This window comes from Protomyctophum bolini (genome assembly GCF_963924005.1).
Source record: "Protomyctophum bolini genome assembly, chromosome: 6".
Taxonomy (NCBI): domain Eukaryota; kingdom Metazoa; phylum Chordata; class Actinopteri; order Myctophiformes; family Myctophidae; genus Protomyctophum; species Protomyctophum bolini.
In genome coordinates this window covers 4472-25096 of record NC_137867.1, presented here as the reverse complement: position 1 = coordinate 25096, position 20625 = coordinate 4472, and the positions used below count along the sequence as shown (strand labels likewise).

Sequence of the window (20625 nt, the reverse complement as noted above, 5' to 3'; positions counted from 1 at the left end):
GAAAAAACGACATACTATAGTTCATGGTTTTTAACAAACATACTATAGTATGTCGTTTTTCATGATTTCCGACGATTAAAACATTATGAAAATCACGAAAAAAAACCCAACATACTCACCGAACCATATATAGAACATAGCACAACAGACATTTGGAAGAGGATTGTGGCAACTTCCATACTTTTTCGTGTCAAGGACCCCCAAATCAACATTTATTAGGCCACGGACTCCCCATTTGAGAACATGCCAGTAATCCCAATAAGGGAGGATTTTTACTGCTCTAGCAGTGATTCCGAAACAGGGACATTTCACGGAACCCCAGTTTCACACGCATTATGCTACGGAACCCGATGGTATTTCTATCTGGTACCCCAAGTTATATTGTAAATCCACTGTTCATTTAACTCTGAGAGTGTACAAATGGAACCACATGGACCTGTCTCTAGCTAGGTACCCCCTGGAACTCCCTCAAGTACCCCTAGGGGGACCCAGACCCCACTTCACTTTGGGAACCCATGACTTATAGCCTTATATCAGATGCACACAGTGAATATCTTTAAATTTGGACCATCTGCTGCTTTTGTAATTCATAATAACTATTAACACGTTTAATTGATTGATTTTGTGGGCAATTATATAGACACGTCTTGACAACTAAATATTTATAGCCAGGTCTATTTCAACTGAGCAACACCCAGAGGAAATATAAGACCACATTTGTGATTTGCCAAAAAATAGTTTTAACAATGCTACTACTAAGGCCTACTAATTAAACGAATAGGTGTGCAGTGAACACAAAGTCTGCACAAATCTTCACAACAATAACCCCAGACCATTCAAACATAATTACAACACCATTTGGGCTGAATAGGGATTTTATTATGCTGCGGAGAGCAGAGTTGCACTAGTGCCAGAACGTCACATTGTATTTACAAAAAAAATAATGTAACAACGGTCCGGTGTTATAGGGGGACACACAAGAAATCCACCAATTTCCTTGCAATAGCCTAACATAAGAAATAACACTGTAAGACGTCCAAGTGGTTGGCAGGCTCTGTGGGTTGTTGGTTGGAAGCCATGGGGGCAAGGCACCTCTTCCTGGTGGTGATCGCCAGCACGGGGCCGGTCACTTCCTGCGACGGGTGTGAGCGCCCTTCTTGCTGCTGCAAAGTGTCAATAAGCACATGATGCCAGATTGTCAGTGGTGTTGAACCATTTTGGGGCCGGGAACCCATTTTGGTGTTGGCATCATGTCGCGCTTTAGCTATTGAAAAATAGCAGATCTACAAGCTCATAGCCATAGCGCGCCACCGAATGGCGCGCTACGAGGTTGTAGGTCTGCTATTTTTGAAAAATCGAAGAGCGACTGACATAGAAGACATTTTTAGAATCTGATCTCAGGTCAGAATGAAAACTGTCAGGATGTAGAAGACATTTTTAGAATCTGATTTCAGTCACTGTTCAGTCAGTGTCACACTAAAACTCAAGACAAGACAGACAAACAGACAGACAGACAGACAGACAGACAGACAAGACAAGACAAGACAAGACAAGACAAGACAAGACAAGACAGACAGACAAGACAGACAGACAGACAGACAGACAGACAGACAGACAGACAGAAAGACAAGACAGACAGATAGGGGACAAGGATACAGTGATGGTCTGTGGGGACTTACTGCTTCAGTAGCTCGTCAATTCGGTTTCTGAGCGAGATGACCTGAGAACATACGAGACAGACAGACATTTGACCAGTGGTGGAAAGTACTGTAACTAAGTACGTTTACTTAGTAGGCTGTAGGCTACATTTTTTTGTATTTCCAATACTTTTACTTCTACTCCACTACATCTCAGATGCAAATATTGCACATTTACTCCACTACATGTATTTGGAAACTTTAGTTACTAGTTACTTTGTAGATTATATAAAAACATACATTAAACCCTTCAGCCATATAATACATTTCAGCCATTTGAAAATTGCCGATCTACAAGCTCACAACGCGTCGCATTTGTGAACGTGTAGATCACATTTGAAAACTTGAAATGGGACATTCTACATAATGAGTACTTTTACTTTTGGTACTTTAAGTACATTCTGATATATACCAATATACGTTTGTACTTTTACTCAAGTAGATTTTAAATTCCGGACTTTTACTTGTAACGGAGTAGTTCTATATTGCAGTATTGGTGCTTTTACTTAAGTAAAACCAAGTGAGTACTTTTTCCACCACTGCTGGCATGCAGCATTTAGTTAGCTACTGGCCTCATATCATTATATAATTTAGTTAGCTACTGACCTCATATCATTATATCATTTAGTTAGCTACTGACCTCATATCATTATATCATTTAGTTAGCGTACTGACCTCATATCATTATATCATTTAGTTAGCGTACTGACCTCATATCATTATATCATTTAGTTAGCGTACTGACCTCATATCATTATATCATTTAGTTAGCTACTGACCTCATATCATTATATAATTTAGTTAGCTACTGACCTCATATCATTATATCATTTAGTTAGCTACTGGCCTCATATCATTATATAATTTAGTTAGCTACTGACCTCATATCATTATATCATTTAGTTAGCTACTGACCTCATATCATCATATCATTTAGTTAGCTACTGACCTCATATCATTATATCATTTAGTTAGCTACTGACCTCATATCATTATATCATTTAGTTAGCGTACTGACCTCATATCATTATATAATTTAGTTAGCTACTGACCTCATATCATTATATCATTTAGTTAGCTACTGACCTCATATCATTATATAATTTAGTTAGCTACTGACCTCATATCATTATATCATTTAGTTAGCTACTGGCCTCATATCATTATATAATTTAGTTAGCTACTGACCTCATATCATTATATCATTTAGTTAGCTACTGACCTCATATCATTATATCATTTAGTTAGCTACTGACCTCATATCATTATATCATTTAGTTAGCTACTGACCTCATATCATTATATAATTTAGTTAGCTACTGACCTCATATCATTATATCATTTAGTTAGCTACTGACCTCATATCATTATATCATTTAGTTAGCTACTGACCTCATATCATTATATCATTTAGTTAGCTACTGACCTCATATCATTATATCATTTAGTTAGCTACTGACCTCATATCATTATATCATTTAGTTAGCTACTGACCTCATATCATTATATCATTTAGTTAGCTACTGACCTCATATCATTATATCATTTAGTTAGCTACTGACCTCATATCATTATATCATTTAGTTAGCTACTGACCTCATATCATTATATCATTTAGTTAGCTACTGACCTCATATCATCATATCATTTAGTTAGCTACTGACCTCATATTTCTGCCTGTTAAGTTTCTCAACGGTGTCAAATTTGTCTGCCTCTAAGTTGTGCATCCAGTTCCACAGTTCCTGGGCCTTCTCCCTGAGAAGCAATGGCACATCAATCTTAATGTCAACAAATATATATATATATAACAACGCCACACCAGAAATTGTATTTTTTGTATTTTCTTTTTTGTCTTCATTAATTTGTTGTCAAATCCCTCCTGTGGGTCACCTAAGCTTGTCATCACTGAGACTGTCAACGTTGTCGATTGTTTTGCATCTCTCCAACAAGACCTTCCTCTTCTTCTCTCTCTCTGTCTGCTTCTTCCCTCTCTTCGCCTCCACCTTGAACAGAATAAAAAATCACAAACAACCAGGCTTGTTTGGTTTATGTCCAGGTAAAAAGGTGCATTTAAACCGGATGTGATGGGGAAAAAAATGCAGTTGAATTAAACAATGGCTGTTCCTCTGTTCGGTTTGGTGAAAATCGCTTGAATAGGAACAAACTCAACTTGGGCAATTTGCACCACTCTGGTCATATAGACGTGGAATATGTCAACATTGAGAGAAGCACAGGAAGAGCGTTTTTCTTTCTCCATCGTACCTTCTGCAGGCCACTGTAGCCACATCCCATGTTGGTTAGAGCGGACTTCTTCTTGGCATCATCCACAGCCTTCTTCCCCATGTCTGCTTCCTCCTTTCTCTGCCTCTCAGCCTGTCAAAGGACCAATCAAAATGTAAACAAATCATCCAAATGGCAATTCAGATTTAAAAATGACTCTACACACCATCTTAACCCACCGTCATTCGATCGCTCATATTGCCATCAGCCATTACCGTTAGCAAAAAAGGGTTGCAAGACTTTGTTTGTTTAAATAGCTCTACCACCAAATCCACCATACAGCCCATGATCACTATGTTGCTGTGTTATGGGAATGCATTTTTATATAGTATTTTAAGGCATTTGTATTTATTCTATGAAATGTTTTTATTCTTGTATACTGACTGGCAGTGTGCCATTTTATGTTACATTTTATGGGCAATAACGTTTTCTTTATCTTTATCAAGCAGATATTTTTTGTATTATTCAATCCAGGTATTCAAACCACACAGGCGTAAAAAAAAAAAAAAACATGAAGTCCATAGCATATCATGTACACTGTACATGATTTGCTATGGACTTTACTGTACATTGTACAGTATATCTGCTGCTATGCTCATGCACTTTTATGTCTTACCTCTCAGTGACCTTGTGGTTAGAGTGTCCGCCCTGAGACTAGGAGGTCGGGGTTCGATCCCCGGCCGGGTCATACCAAAGACTCTAAAAATGGGACCCAATGCCTCCCTGCTTGACACTCAGTCAATGCACGGGTTGGATTGGGGGTAAGTCCCTCCGACATACTAGCGTCATGTCCAGGGGGTGTTACTTACATCAAGCTGCCTCACGCTACAGAAACAGGAGATAGGCTCCTGCCCTATGGGCCTCATGGCTCGGCAAGGCTTACTACTACTACTTACCTCTCAGGTACACCTTGAAGGCGCTGTATTTTGCGTGTCTTAAGTACCAGGTCTTATTCCCTAACTTGAGTAAACTAAAGACCTGGAGGTGTGGATCAATGCTCTTTGGACACTCAGAATAGCCAAATGGCATTGATCACGCCTCCAGGTCTTTAGTTTACTCAAGTTAGGGAATAAGACCTGGTACTTAAGACACGCAAAATAGAATGTCTTACCTCAAGTACTATGTGTATATATGTAGATAATTGGTTTGTTTCTTACTGATTGTCTGTCTGTCTGTCTGTCCGCCCTAATGAAGATGCATGTTTTGCGGGTATTTATGATTCATGAGATTTTATTCATTACTCTCATACTGTACATTTATGTATGTGCATTGAAATGTTGTATTAGAGTTGTGACCTCAATTTACTCCAAACAAAAACATTGAACGTTGTAACATGTACAATGAATGGAATCACCGAAAAACAGATATACATGTATGTTTATGAGTGCTGGAAAGACACATGAGCATTTGCGCCTGTCGTAGACATGCGCAGAGCAAGTTCAGTCAGGGAACCTCAGTCAGCGCGCCGGCCGTTAATTGGGCCACCACAGCATCGTCCACATGATTCACTCAGCCAATCACAGCTCACCCCATCTCTCATACCGGCTACTTGAACCAGAGGTTTGCATTCCTCTGCCTTCTTGTTTGCCCACTGCTGCTGTATCAGCGTGCTGTTGTCATACAACTTGCGCTCATTCTGCTTGCTTACTTGCTAATGCTTTATTGTATACTGTGCGCTGCTGTATACAAATGCGTGCTCACCCACCTCCACCCCAGCTACCACCTGTCGTTTTGGATCTACTGTTTTAGGTACGGGGGATTCGGAGTCCCTATGGTCGGGACTGATGCGCTTGACCCGTACCTAAAAAGCAGATCCAATACATCGCCAAACCATAATAAATATATTGCATTGATTATCTTATATTCAATAAATATATATATTACATCCTCCTTGAGTTGTCTGACTGAATTGCATATTTGAACTCTAATTCCCAATTACATACCTCACGTTTGGCCTCGCGTTCTTTGGCCTGTTCAGCACGAACCCTCTGAATTTCAGCACGCTCAGCCCTGCGCTTCTCCTAAACAAAGTACAGTAAGGTATTCTTTAATATTGCTTGGGGCTAAATATGAAGTACTGTACTGCATGCAAAAATGTCACTGTCACGGGGCAGCCCGTGCCCTATACACACACACACACACACACACACACACACACACACACACACACACACACACACACACACTGATTAAGGACATTGCACGCACACACACACACCACACAGACTGTGGGTAGCAGACAGGTCCTATCATATAATTTCAATACTGTTGATGTATGCATTTACAGGATGTACAAATGAAATGATACACACAGGGAAAACATTCCGTTTATTAACCTGTGTGTTTATTGTAACCTCAGTGTTTGTATGGCCTCTCCAGTGCTGGCACTTTAAGAGGGGTGGAAGGTGTCAAGTACTGTTGAGGAGTAGGGGTGTTCCACAATGTCAATTATCAAAGTATGTCTATTATCTGGGGAAATGAATGTAACCCCATATGATGATTAATCTAAAATAGAACATCTAGGTATGGGGGTTACTTATTCAGGTACAGCTGATATCTGTAAGCTTGTAGATAAGCTGTGTATATTTAATTGCTTCTCTGTTGGTGGTAGGATCCTCTCCTATAAAGGGGAGACTGCAGGCAGAGCTATAGTCATTTATGCTCGGGCAGGCCTCATGCTGACAGCCCAGTGAGAGAGCTGCGAGGGCCCATGTCATGGGCATAGCCTAGTGTAGTTTGTTATTTTTCCTTTTTTCCTACATTGTGCGTTAAGTATTTTTGAGTTCTTTGTTTTGTATTATTATTGTTGTTTGATTTTTCCGTTTTGGAGCAATAAAATCCACCAAAAAGCATCGCTGACAGTTTTTGGAGCCTTGGCCCTCTGGCAACTTTACAGTCACCAAAAACCACATTTTCTTTTTGCTTTAAAATGTGGTTAATATTGGTTGATTTTAGATGTAATTTAGATACGAACATATGCCCTTCAGGAGAAATATCCTGGATAGTTTACAAAATCACACCCGTGTGAACTGAGCGGTGCAACTATGTGATTGTTATAACTGACAGTTGCGATTGCATCATTGTATAGCCTGTATGCTGCCTTCCAGTTATACCTTAAAGGGACACTTCACCCTTTTTGCAAAAAAATATATGTTAATGACGTTTAGAAGCTTTAGAACACATTCCTGGGGGTATTTATGTGTGTAATATGTGGTTTTAGATATTTAAGATTGTAGCAGTGAGCCTGTTGTCTCTGATGTCATGGACACTGGTCTCACTACCTTCCTGGACTACAATTCCCATAATTATTTGGTGCACTGCTCCTCCTTGTGGATGGGGGGGAGAGCTGTCTTACTGAGACAACATGTAGTCCAGGAAGGAAGTGAGCCCATTGTCCATGACATCAGAGACAAAACGCTCACTGCTACAATCTAAAATATCTAAAACCACATATTACACACATAAAGACCCCCAGGAAAGTGTTCTAAAGTCAATTACCGATTAATCAAGCAAGCTGCTTTTGTATATTTTCTACTTGGCTGTGTATGCTGTTAAAAAAAAAAAAAAAAAAGAAAAAAACACACACACACACACACATGCACCCACACAGCTGCGTATACTGGAGCGGCTATAGGCATCGCTCAAAAACAGTTGGGAGCAGAATCTCATCTCACAATTCTGTCTTTGAGACTAATAAGTTCCTCCTCTTCCTTCTTCCTGCACTCAAAGTGACAGTCTATCAGCCCCTGCAGTTCATTCAGGTCCTTGTTCTGGCGTTTCTTCTGGATGTCCTGCGGGAAGCCAAAAGAAGAACGTATACATTATAGTCAGCCAGAGACAGTTCAAGTCAACGTCAGTGTTGTTTTTTTTGGCAGCAAATTTTGATTTTAGTTTTAGTCATTTAGTCTCTTGAATAGTTTTCATTTTTACTTTCCGTCACATTTAAGCCACCTGCAATGTTTTGGTGTTAGTCTAGTTTTAGTCGACTACATCTACGGTTGATTTAGTCGACTGAAATGTATTTTGGTGGGCCTGATGTTGTCCTAATGACTGATTTTACACTTGCTGAAAATAGCCGATCTACAAGCCGCTCACAATTGTCAATACATTTAGTCTATGTTTAAGTCATCATAGCTTAGTTTTCATTTAGTTTCCAATTCGTTTTAGTCAGTCGACAAAAACAACACTGATTTCAACACTCTGATGCCTGATGGTGGTACATGGGTTAGCCAGGCATTTGGGAGTGCTAAATATGAACTGGGGGAAATAGCAGATCTACAAGATTAGCTATGTAGATTAATGATTTTTGGCAAATTATATTATACTAGAGAGGTGTCCGTGGTGCACTGGCCTACTTGGAATGATGCAAGTTGGAAATGAATGCCCCACTCAGATATGTCTGTGTCCCTTTTATGTCCGATGTCAGAATGATGTCATATTTCTGTACAGTATGTGTCTCTCTGTGTCCCTTTATTCCTATATATATGGAGTTCTGTGTCAGCCATGTCCAAATATGGAGTGTTGTGGCGGTTTTGGACAACCGCCACAAAACGTCCGACTGACGAAGTCGAATTTGAAGTCGGTGGGGCAAATGGTTTTCGAGTTACGTGGATTACAGACGTACACACAGAGCTTTGGTGCATTCATAGTTAGATTTGGTGTAGAGAGGGTTAGGTTTAGGGGTTAATTAACACAATGTTCAAATAAAGAGACTAACAACTGCATTCTAGCACCAAAGTCACTTGGACGTTTCAGTTAGTCGATACTGAATATGAGCGCTGATTGTGCTGATTTGCATTGTGAAGCACTGGAAATGAATTGTTGGCAGTGTCACTGCACACACGCTGGATAGTAATCCCAAGTAGTGCAGACAAAATGGCTACGTTTACATGGGCAGTTAAATCCCCTTTTCATTCCGAATAGAAGTTAAATCCTATTAAACGTACTGTCATGTAAACACCTACAAAAACTTTAATCCGAATGAAAATGCTCGATGCGATTTAAAAACCATTCCGATTCCGTCACTGGCCGGATTTTTCCGATGTTCAATGCGATTTAAAGAAAATTGGACTCATGTATACACTGCTTCGGATGTAAATGTATTTCTGGTCTTTCCGAGCATGCTCATTTCCAAGCTATAGGCGCTCCAACTCCAAGGCGCTCATATCCGAGGTGCGCCGAGGAGTTTGCACATAGAGCGGTTATTTCGTGCATTTTGCAGCTCCGAAAAATAAAAAATAAAATAAAAACGTGGAGCAGCAGCAGTGATCCCCCTGATCTGTTTGTTCAAAGATCCAACCGTCCCGAGTTGATGATCACTCTGATAATGTTCAAACATGTTTGATAGGTTATAGGCCTATAGCCAGCCTATATGTATCTGGATGCTTGATGCTATACCCTATAGGGCAGGGTTCCCCAATTAGCGGCCCGCGGGCCATCTGCGCCCTTGTGGCCCAAAAAAAGGGGTTTTCTTTTCTTTTTTTGTCTTTTTTTTTTGGGGGGGGGGGTCCCAGATATAAATGGCACTAAATTGGGGTCAGTAGCCTCTGCATGTCAAACTGGGGGTCCTTTTCAAATGGGGTCTTGCCCTGAACAATTTCATTTCAGGGCAAGACCTCGACCTCGCGCGTGCCGACTCGGCCCCCAGCCTGGTACGGTAGTCAAAATATGGCCCTTGAGGAAAATTAATTGGGGAACCCTGCCCTAGGGCAGGCTACAGTGCATCTGGGGACTCACAGAAAGACGGAGGAGCGAGAGACGAAATGCCGTCAGTCCGCTGTTCAGTAATCTCTCTCTCTCTCTCACACACACACACACACACACACACACACACACACACACACACACACACACACACAAACACACACAGTCCCAAGAATACGCTATTATCGCTATAATCCTATCCCCTTAAACTTGTATAGGCTATATAGCCCTAGGCCTATTCCAAGTTGCAACCAAAACGTCATGAAACATAACGGCTTTGCAGTTTAATTGCATTGATGAGCAACTACAATCAATCTAGTATTAAACACCCAATTTATTCTCTGGTAGCCTACTATAATAGCTGTACCTAGAAGTACCTGAATGGGCCCCAGTCAGGGTCCTATAGCTGTACCTAGAAGCTACCAGGTAAGAACGTGTGCCCTGGTATTGGTAAAGGTAAAGAAGAGTGCTTAAGAAGATGCTCGGTTAACTTACGTCAAAGTCGACTTTCTCACCATCAGGGATCTTAGGTGGTGCACTTGGTCTATAGAACAGTAAGAAAACAAAAATTGTTTAATTCTTAAGGTGAAGTGAACATTGTTTATTATTATTATTATTATTATTATTATTATTATTATTATTATTATTATTATTATTATTATTAATACTAATAATAATAATATGAAAAATGCAAGATATAGTTTAATGATATTGATTGTAAGGTGCTGTTTGTGTACAAATGCATTGTGCAGTGTGTGACAACCATAGAGTATTAAAAGGATAGAGACTGAACTGGCGCGAAGCTCTGCCCCCTCCGCTATTCATGTCAGTGTAAGTTGCTCAGTGGCGTTTTGAAGCCGCCGGAGGGACCGTCTATTTCCGCCTTTTTGGGCGCATTTCCGCATTTGACCTCCAAAATTTGGAGGTCAAATGCGGAAGTGCAACCGAGCACTCAATGTTAAAGCTCAGCTGCACGTTTCCTCGTCATGAATCCACGGGTCCGCCTGCAGTCCTTCCTCTTACCACTAGGGCCCAGCGCTTCAACATTGGAGTGCCTAGCTGGCCCCTTGGCTACAACCCTCTAGCCTGGGTAAACCCCTTCTCCCTCGCCAGATTTGCATCCTGCCGAATTAAATGTCCAGCAGGGGGAGTGGTTTTACCAGGCTAACAACCCTCGGCCATGCCTATATTATATGACCTGCACTTTGCCTGATATTTCTCTCTGTTTCTTTAAGACAGGTGTACTATACGAGTTCATTGTCTGCAGGCAGCTGTGTACAGGCATTTAAGGCTATGGTCACACACGCGATGGCAGGGGAGTGGTCAACACATGGTGAGGTGACGTCAAACGAGTCAAAGTTCAACCAAGTTGAACTCCAAGTGAAGTGATGTTGCTATGTAGACAGAAGTTCCTGTTCTCTCATGCATTTGTGACCATACACTAAATAGGCCAAGGCTCTCTCTCTCTCTCTCTCTCTCTCTCTCTCTGCCCACTTTGTTTTAGTTTTGTTTGTTTTAGGCTACACCATATAATATTGACACGTATCCATTGGCTAATCAGAGAACACTCTTCCGCCTGTTTCAGTATCTTATATTTTTTTAGGAGTTATTTTCTCATTATCTACATTACTCATAGCATAAAAGTCATACAGTACAGGTAATGGGCTTGTGGTTATGTTGACTATAGTGTCAGTGTGGTGTGCTCTACTTCTATTGGCCAAATGGGAAAAGGGACCTTCATAAACGGAGGGGGGGAAACGTTTGTAAATGTGTGTTTGTGCGATTACCATAACCTGTTGTTATTGTAGCGTACTATCTAGTGGTCTCTTTATATAATTGGGAAGCTTGTCCATTTACACTTATGTCCCATTTGTAATCATCCTGCATTTGTAGGATGAGCAGCACAGACAGCTGGTTATGTGAGCCGATCCCCAGTGTATTCCCCTGATGGTGCTGACTCCATTGGCTCCTGATTGGTTATAGCTTAACTTGCTTAAGTCCCTCTCGGAGAGAGTCATATGGGGTCCAGCCACTAGATGGCGCAGATGCACAGCACACGGACACATAAAACACAAGTGAGCCGTCTGGTAACTTGTGGTTGCCATTTTGGCAAATGTTTTTGTAGCGTTACCATTTGCCAAAATGGTAAATGGACCAAAATGGTTGGTACCAGAACTGAGCTCGTCCCATGTGGAGGCACAGCCACGTCTAGCTCCCCACCACCGGCAGCTCTCCTATACACTCCTTAAGCGGCCCCGCAGAGCTGAGAGGGGCCCACAGCCCTCTGGACCTCCGCTCCACCCTGTGGGACCACAGGGAGGACTCGACCTACTACATACTACAGCCAGGCCCCACAGTCCAGACCGCCCATCTCTCTCTCTCCGCTCTCCTCTAGCAGCTCTCCGCTGACTATGACTGTCTGGGGGGACGTGATGGACAGAGAGCAGCCCCTGGACGACCTGGCCTTGTACCACGAGCCACCTGCAGACCACTACAGGGTATATTGGCAGCCTGGCAGCATTCTACCCACCTCTGTTCTCTTCGGTGGAACTGTCTCTGCCCTGTCAGGGCAGGGCTCTCATGAGACCTTTAGACATGAGTGATCAGCTCTTTGTTGCTTGGGGCCCCCAGTGGAAGGGGGAACCCATTTCACCCGTCTCATGCGGCGTATGAGATGGTTAACCATCAAGCCTTTCACGGAGCACCTAAGGCAGCAGAGCTGTCGGCTCCTTAGTTAGGGATTAATTACTGGCTACCATGCTGATGGCCTGGTTAGCCGCCCCTCATGCTGGTCTCCCTTGCGGATGGGCACACACGCTATACGCCTGCACGGGTGTGTGCGTCTCCGGAGGAGGGGGATCGGGTTCTATCAGCCGATTTAAAAACGAAAGGTAATACAAACCACTGTTACTGTGGACGACACGACGACACCATCCACACAGAATGAGCACACACACTAGTGTAGATGAAATGTAATGCTATTGCATTATATATAGTCACTTGAAAGCGTTCATTATCATATATCTTATTTCATTAGAACATTTCTGAATTGCATTTTTTTATTTTAATATTGTCCACTAATTAGCAGGGCATTTAAAAATCAAATCAATTTTTTTAATTGTGTCATAGAATGAGCACATCACAGTTAAAACGGGGCGGCTGTGGCTCAGGAGTTAGAGCAGGTCGTCCAATGAACCCTGGGTCGGCGGCTCGAATCCCAGCTCCTCCTTTCCACATGTCGAAGTGTCCTTGGGCAAGACACTGAACCCTACATTGCCCTCCAAAAAGTCGTCGGTGTGAGCTTGCCACCATTGGTGTGTGAATGTGGAAGACTGTTTGCCGCTTCACCTCCCAATGAATGAACCATTGTAAAGCACTTTGAGCACTTGGAAAAGCGCTATAAAAATGCAATTCATTATTATTATTGTCACGGGGCAACCCGTGCCCTATATGCAAACACACATGAAACTGTTTCCTATAACATGCCAGGACTATGGTTTTAATTAACTTCATTGAGATTGTAATCACTGATTGGTTAGTTGTCTCTCCTGCACTGCTGGTGGCATTTCCCTTGATGAGGAAGGGGCCAAGTGCAATGCAGGAGAGGGGTTCCTCCTTATGCTTTGATTATTTGTCATTGAGTTCATGCTTATTTATACTTGTTTAATTGTAACACATTATTGAGAATGCTTAGGTTACTGTTTATTCAAGGTGTTGTTGATGGAAGTATTTATATTAGTGAAGTATGTGAGAAGAAATGTGCTAATTGAGTCTGTGCCCAGTGGTAGGATGCACTCCTATTTAAAGGAGGCTGCAGGGACAGGCTAGTTAGTTAGAAGTGGGCAATGACACAGGTAACATCCCTGAGGGAGAGCTACAGGGCCTTGTGTGATCAAGGTACAGCCTGAAGAGAGCTCTTATCCATTTGGGTTTTGTTCAGTAGTGTTTGCTCAAGTGTTTATTTCGTTTAATCATTTTTCAGTATTATTGTTATTCTCCTGTTGAACCTGTACTGGACTTTGGTGGAGGAGTTTTGGGGGAGAAATAAATACCCTGAAACGGCAATTTCTGACTGTTCTTGGAGCCTTGGCCGTCGGGCAACTTCACAATTATTATTATTAAATGTAAATGCTATTGTATTTTTGTCTCAAGAAATGCGTTAATGACCTGAAAATGAAAAAGCAATTGACTTTTTGTATTTGCCCTTTCATTAGAATTTTAGCAGCTTTATGCTTCCATATATATATCAACCATTATACAACTTTCACACTCTTCATTTCACTTGCACTACGATAGTGCAGATTGTCCATACGGTGTGTGTCCATGGCCAGAGATGCTTCTGTTCCATGATGTCATGCATGCATTGTAGGGACAACTATGTACTATTAAGAACTAAACACATTTCAACTCTGAAGGTCTGTTGGCGAGAGCTTGAGGAGAGTTTGGTTCATCCTGTTGAATTGAGAGATCTGATCTATTCAAACATAACGAATAGTCAATGCAAAGTTTGCTTTGGGCCAATAATTTCTCAGTTAGTAACAGTGTGGAGAGCGGCTGAAAAATTGTGCAAGATTGATTTGAAATGGAATTTTCCCCAGTGTTCAACAATGATGGTTTGCTTTTGGACAATCGTCCTATTCATTTTCCCAGATGGAGTTCCAAGGGGATTCATACTTTGGCTGATTTATTTGATGTTAATGGTTTACGTTCTTTCCAGAATTTATGTGATATTTTTAACTTACCTGGTGGTAACTCTTTTTTTTTTTCTATTTACAATTCAGAACTGCCATGAGGACATATGGGGTTCCATGGCAGACCCCCCTTTGCATAGACTTATCTGTGATATTAGATCAAGAGGTTTTGTTTCCATATTGTATGATTATTTATTAGAATCTAGTTATGGGACCTTGCCTGTCGATACTGTATGGAGGAATGACATTGGGATTGTTTGTTTGTTTTTGTGTTCCTTGCTTTTGCTGTTATGTGTTGTTTTTATATGTGTTTGGTTTTCTTTAGTCATTCATGGTGTTAACGTGTCTTATTGTGATTTATTGTCTTAAATAAAAAACATTTGATAACAAACAAAAAATAACTAAACACATTATCACATTTGGAACAACATACTCACTTGAACTTTGGCTTCTCCTCTGTTCATTTGGTCCCAACATATAACAACAGGGAGAAAAAAAGAGTTGGTTTCGTTAGAGAAACACATTTGTAAAGAGTAACCGGGTTTCAAAAGGCTAAATTGGGTGTTTTGTTTGCTTGGTTAATCGGGCAAACTGTACATGTGGTTACATACTGTGTAGACTGTATTTTCAGTTGTGTTATATTTTGTAACACTTCACAATGTGGCCATATTTCAGTCTCTTACCAATGAAAAATAATTGTAAATACACAATAGTAAAGAGTAAGAATTCCATGACAATCTCAGCAAATACAATAATCCAAAAAGAATTACAACTTTAATGCACTTTTGTAACCAATAGTGGTCTGGTCACCTCAAGTTGTACATTTTTATAACATGCACAACTTTAATTCCCCTACTACGTGCATGGAAGTGGAGAATACTCAGAATAGAGACTTAAGTGATTCTACCATAAAGCCATGTCATTTAAAGAGAGGGGAGCTTTCAAAGTTTATAACAAGGGGTTGTATTAGTCCGGCAGCCAACAGGTGTCTTTTGTTTAATGTACAAAATTTGGTATTGTCTTTTTTCATTGGCTTATACGTACATACATTCATGAATCCACTTGCTGAACGGCTGTCGGCATTCAGCAAATGTTTTTATAGGGGTTTACATGTGACCATACCATTAACATCCTATATAAGGCACACAAAACACTCCTTGGGCTAAAAACGGCCATAGCCGTCATGACAAATGTGATGAGGTCAGCACATTTTGGGCACATTTGGGCAAGTGGCTATGGCTGTGTTTAGCCCAAGGAGTGTTTTTTGTGCAAAACTAATGCTTGGAATGGATTCAGAATCATGAAAACCCCCTAGTTTGACATGCTATACTTGAAGCATAAGGAAGGTTTGACATTTTTGCCTTCTAAAGGATGTTAGGATCACATATAAACCCCTATAAAACAAATTGCTCAATACCAACAGCCAGTCAGCAAGTGGATTCATGAATGTATATAGACAATACTTTTGGCCAATACATTTATTTTCCCAGTCCACACCCCAACTGCCGGACTATATATTACATGAAATCAACCATGCCTTCTTTTTACAGTTTATTTGAATATCTTAGGGAGATTTTCATGAAGTTCTTAAAGAAGAATATTGTTGTGTACAAACCTTTTCCATGAATTGACTATCATGGGCTGTCTTCAGAAAATAGTTAATTTTGGTTTGAATTAGTGTGTAAATATGCTAATACTTGTTTAGAGCTTGGTGCTCTAAATATACTTCAACACACACTTACAAAAAAACCCACTACAACAGGATTGTCAGTTTGACTGTCCTACAATAGTTAATTGTATTGCTAATGAAAACTTCAAAATAGTTGTTATTTTTTCGAATTAGGAATTTTGGATTTGACTTGACGCTCACACTCAAATCAACAACAGGCAAGGCAAGAGCGAATCAGCAGGAAATACAAAGTACCATCTTGTTCTCCCTCTTCTGGCAGGGCATATGATCATGTCATGTCATGCAAAAGGAGAAAGAAGCAGAGCATAGATGAGCTGTGGGTCATTATAGCTTGGTGCCCTCGGCTCAGACATTACATTTTGATATTGTATCTTGAGGATTTGGAATACTAGAGTTTTTCCCAATGGCATTATAATTTAATTCTGTACTTCTGTTATGTCTATTTTGTTATTGCCATGTGTTTTGGATATATATATACATACTGTACATAGTATGTATTGTGTATATAAACACCCATGAACCTTTAGAACCTTTGATCAGTACTTTTGGATGACTAACTGGACTGCAGTGTCCAGTTACAGATTGTACAACACCTCCATGTCTGACTAATAATGGAAAGACCAACTTCAACCAGAGGCGTCATTTTAGAAAAAAAATAGTTCTGCAAGAAAGTGACCACTTAAGCCCTATATTTAAAACATAAATAGCCAGTCTATCGCATCGCATTGTGACGTGTGTAGGGCAGGCTAGATCAGCTATTTTAGCTTGCCTGTAATTACATTCTCAAAATAGGGCCATCAATTTGAAGGTGGCTTAATGAAAGTATGATGCCAGACAAGACACATGTCTGTGACATGTTAAACACGACAGGGGGGGCAATTACCATCGTCTGGGACCCCAAACGACGCCCCTGATTATAAAGCAATTTGTCCAGTCAGAAGATCAGATAGAAGAATGCAAGTGAACGTACCTTCCTCTTCATAGGCCTCTGCATGCAGCAAAGCGTCCAAAGCAAGAGCAGAATAAAACACCATTAGCCAACACTCCAGAGGCTTGCGGTGGCAGATTGCAGCTTTGTGTCTCTACAATGCAGAGCTTAAAAAGCGCATTTACCAAAATTGAGGTGTTCTTATATTCTTACATGTGTATTGTGTGTACAAACACAATTTGGAAATTAATAAACAATGCACATGAGCATTAGAGCAAATAGATATAAGATTCTGAATTTCATTGACTTACAACACCCCAATGTAAACGCTTCAGAGCAAATGGAGATAGCAGTGTCAAACAGCTTAAAACCACCACATTCGTCATTCAAGCACATAGATAAGAATGGACAGTACATGGACCAATGGGAGATGAAGAAATGGCCTTTTACATGAGAGCAGCGCCCACGCCCTCCATTCTGTTAGGGATGGTCATGTTTGCAAATTTCATATACTGTATGTCAATAGGTGGCCATCAATGGAGAGCAGCGTTAAGTCATGTAAAGAGCAGTTTGTTTTCTTTTAACTCCCCTTATACACAGAATACACGTTCAAAACACACGTGGGAAATGTGTCATGAAATAAATGTGATGGAAACAAGGCAAATCCTTTTTTTTTTCCTTTTTGGATTACCTAATTGGACTAGCTAACGACAATGAGAATTGCAAGGATTTGTTTGCTATTGCTGGTGATGGATCCTATAGGATGAAAGTCTTTGTTGCCAGACAGATACTGATTTGTGAGTCTTAAAGCAGATGTGACTTATGTTCATTGGAATAATGAATTTAAGTCGCATCTGCCGTCATAGAATGATGACATTGGGTAGGGTGGTGGCTGGGTTTCTGTAGGGAACAGATAATTAAACAGATAATGGCTAGGTGCTAGCTTGATGCTGCTGGCACGCCATATTTTCCAATAGATGTGCATTGCACAGGTATAAGGAAGGGACTGAGACAAGGCCAATGCAGTGCTCAGTGTCTAGGATGTTGTCAGTGGAAAACTTTACATGCACACACACAAATACCTTGTACTGAACCCAATTAAGACTCTGACCATTCTGGTGTGTCACTTTAGCGTGATTATCTTAATCAGAATAAGAACAATAGGCATTAAAAATGGGAAGAGTACAGTATACTTAACTAGAAGATTCTAATAAAGAATGATACTGTTACTGTAGATTACTTGTGTTGAAAACTGTTGATGCCAAAGTACAAATTACAAAAGTATAGTTACTTTGAATATGGCTTTGAGTAACAGTTACTTACTGTAGTTACAGTACCTTCACTTTGAAAGGGCCAATTACATGTGGCATACTGATTTCACTAAATCAAGACGTTTATATAATGTCTAGGGGAAACGGTGCACCCTCAAACTATGGGAACACTTAACTTGAGCACCTCAACCTAATTAATCCCAATAATCACAGTATCGTGCGCATGTAAACCACTTGCCCTCCACCACGATCGATGCACATCTATTGCAGTCTTCATACTGGGCTTGTATGAAGGGGAGGCACGGTGTGGAAAGACTTGGATTGTTAATCTGAACTGAGGCTCAGTGCGCCAGGGACCCCCGTAAAAGATAATTGTTCTGTGATATTTACAGTATATGTTTTTGGTCTGTCTGTTTACAGTGGGAATGGAAATTCAAAATAAATAAATGTCCGTTGCTGGACTCCATAACAGTGACTTTTTAAACTGTCGGCATTTCGCTAAGGACGCCTTTTATAAACGACCCCCCTGGGGAACAGAAAAATAGGGGAGATATCTTCCGGTTCCAGAACCTTCTGTTCGCTGCTGTATATAGGTGTATATATATAATTGGTGGGGGGTTCTGATGAAGAGAGCCGCCCCCCCGAGATGCCACATACCTTCTACCTCACGAACCACCTCAGGCTCTACTGGCTCAGGCTCTGGCTCTGGCTCAGGCTCTGGCTCGGCCTCGGCCTCCGGGGCCACCTCTACCTCTACTATCTCCTCCTCCTGGGCTAGGTGGGGTTGGGGCAGCACGGGGCATGCAGTAAAGCCACCAGGTTCAGGGAAGATAGGTTCAAAAGAAGGGTGATAAATGAAGACCACATAGGATGAGACAGGGACATAGCAAATTACACACACAACACTTTAACCTCGGTCAGCCCCAGTGCCGGGGTGTGTGCGTGCGGGTGCATATTGCGCCCTGCAGTCAAATCCCGGAATGCTAATAATTTAAACTCTATAAGGTTGGAATAAAATCTCCAGATTTTGCTGTGTGTGTGTGTGTGTCCTGTATAACAACGTGCCTTGATTAAAAATAAATATATATGGATTCCTATTATGCGAGTAGAATTATTGCCCAAACGTGCCATTATACTTGCTTTCCGCACCAGCGTCGTACAGAATCTGTGATATTTGGTGTGCGACACAAGTATAAATCCCTTCTACAGCTTGGTCTTGGCACTGGGGCTGAGGTAAGCCTATAAAAAAATTATGTTTTGGCGAAAACGAGTCACGTGACAAAAAAAAAAAAAATTAACTGAAAATGTGCGTCAATTAAAATGAGTTGGTTCATTTGAAAAAAGAAAAAAACTGTTTTCGCTGAAGCATAAATTAGGCTTTACACAGAGAAAAATAGTGAAGCTTGATTCATTGACTTGGTGGATGAGCATGAGATAGCACTGCTGGAGAAAGGAACAGTGATGGGACAGGAATGGAATGGAGAGATGGGGTTGGGAACAGTTGATGGGAAAGAGATCAAGTTAACGCCGTTGTGCATTAAAAACAGAATGTGACATTAATAGGTTGATGAAATCATTTCCTATGGTGGGAGAACACGCCACACGCCACACAGAATGTGGAAAAAGCCCAGACAAAAGTCTCCTTCTTTTTTTGGCCACATTTTGTCATTCAAAACAAAAAAGGTCACTCAGTCAGAGATGTCACCCTTAATGTGGAAGTGTTTGACAGGTAGCAGTGTGAGCTTAGATCTTCAGAAACCGAAATCTGAAGGTAATATTAACACTATGTTTAGCCTAGTTGTAACTCTGTCTGTCTGTCTGTCTGTCTGTCTGTCTGTCTGTCTGTCTGTCTGTCTGTCTGTCTGTCTGTCTGTCTGTCTGTCTGTCTGTCTGTCTGTCCGTCTGCATCCGTCATGTTTATCTGTCCATCTGCCCAGGAGAATCAGTTGATGTTAAATCAGTAATTAAACAAGGGTTTTTACGAGTTGTATGTCAAAAAAGAATAAAATCGATAGCAAATCATGAATACGGTAAACATCAGTGTCTGGTGAGTCATAAAGACGACTGGCTAAGCAGACACTGGGCATCGTCAAACACACGTCAGATTAAGAGTGTGGCGAGGGAACAGCTGGTCTCATTAGTGTACTGTATGGATGGAGAACATTTTTAAGTTGATTCAGTCAGGTTTACCTTCCTCGTCTTCACGTTTGGCAAAAAGAAGAGGTGAAAGGGGGGGAAAAAACAAGCAGAATAATTATTACATAATTATTTATACAGTTCTTTATTGGATTGTTGCTAAATATGCATAAGAACTGTTATGTTTAGATGTTCTAAAGTCAATGGTTCTCGTCTCCTATAAAGTCAA

General features: G+C 40.9%; 1 protein-coding gene across 1 annotated transcript; it reads right to left on the bottom strand.

Annotated features, from left to right (window-relative positions):
* Positions 1–857: 857 nt before the first annotated feature.
* On the bottom strand, positions 858–19165 carry LOC308317793 (troponin T, fast skeletal muscle-like; the record flags this gene model as incomplete). Its single annotated transcript, XM_080767070.1, has 12 exons — positions 858–1163; positions 1680–1720; positions 3362–3452; positions 3588–3700; positions 3960–4070; positions 5921–5998; positions 7652–7768; positions 10176–10224; positions 14809–14827; positions 16296–16313; positions 17032–17049; positions 18918–19165. Coding segments are annotated over 12 exons (940 nt in total), but the record flags the coding sequence as incomplete, so codon positions are not given.
* Positions 19166–20625: the final 1460 nt, after the last annotated feature.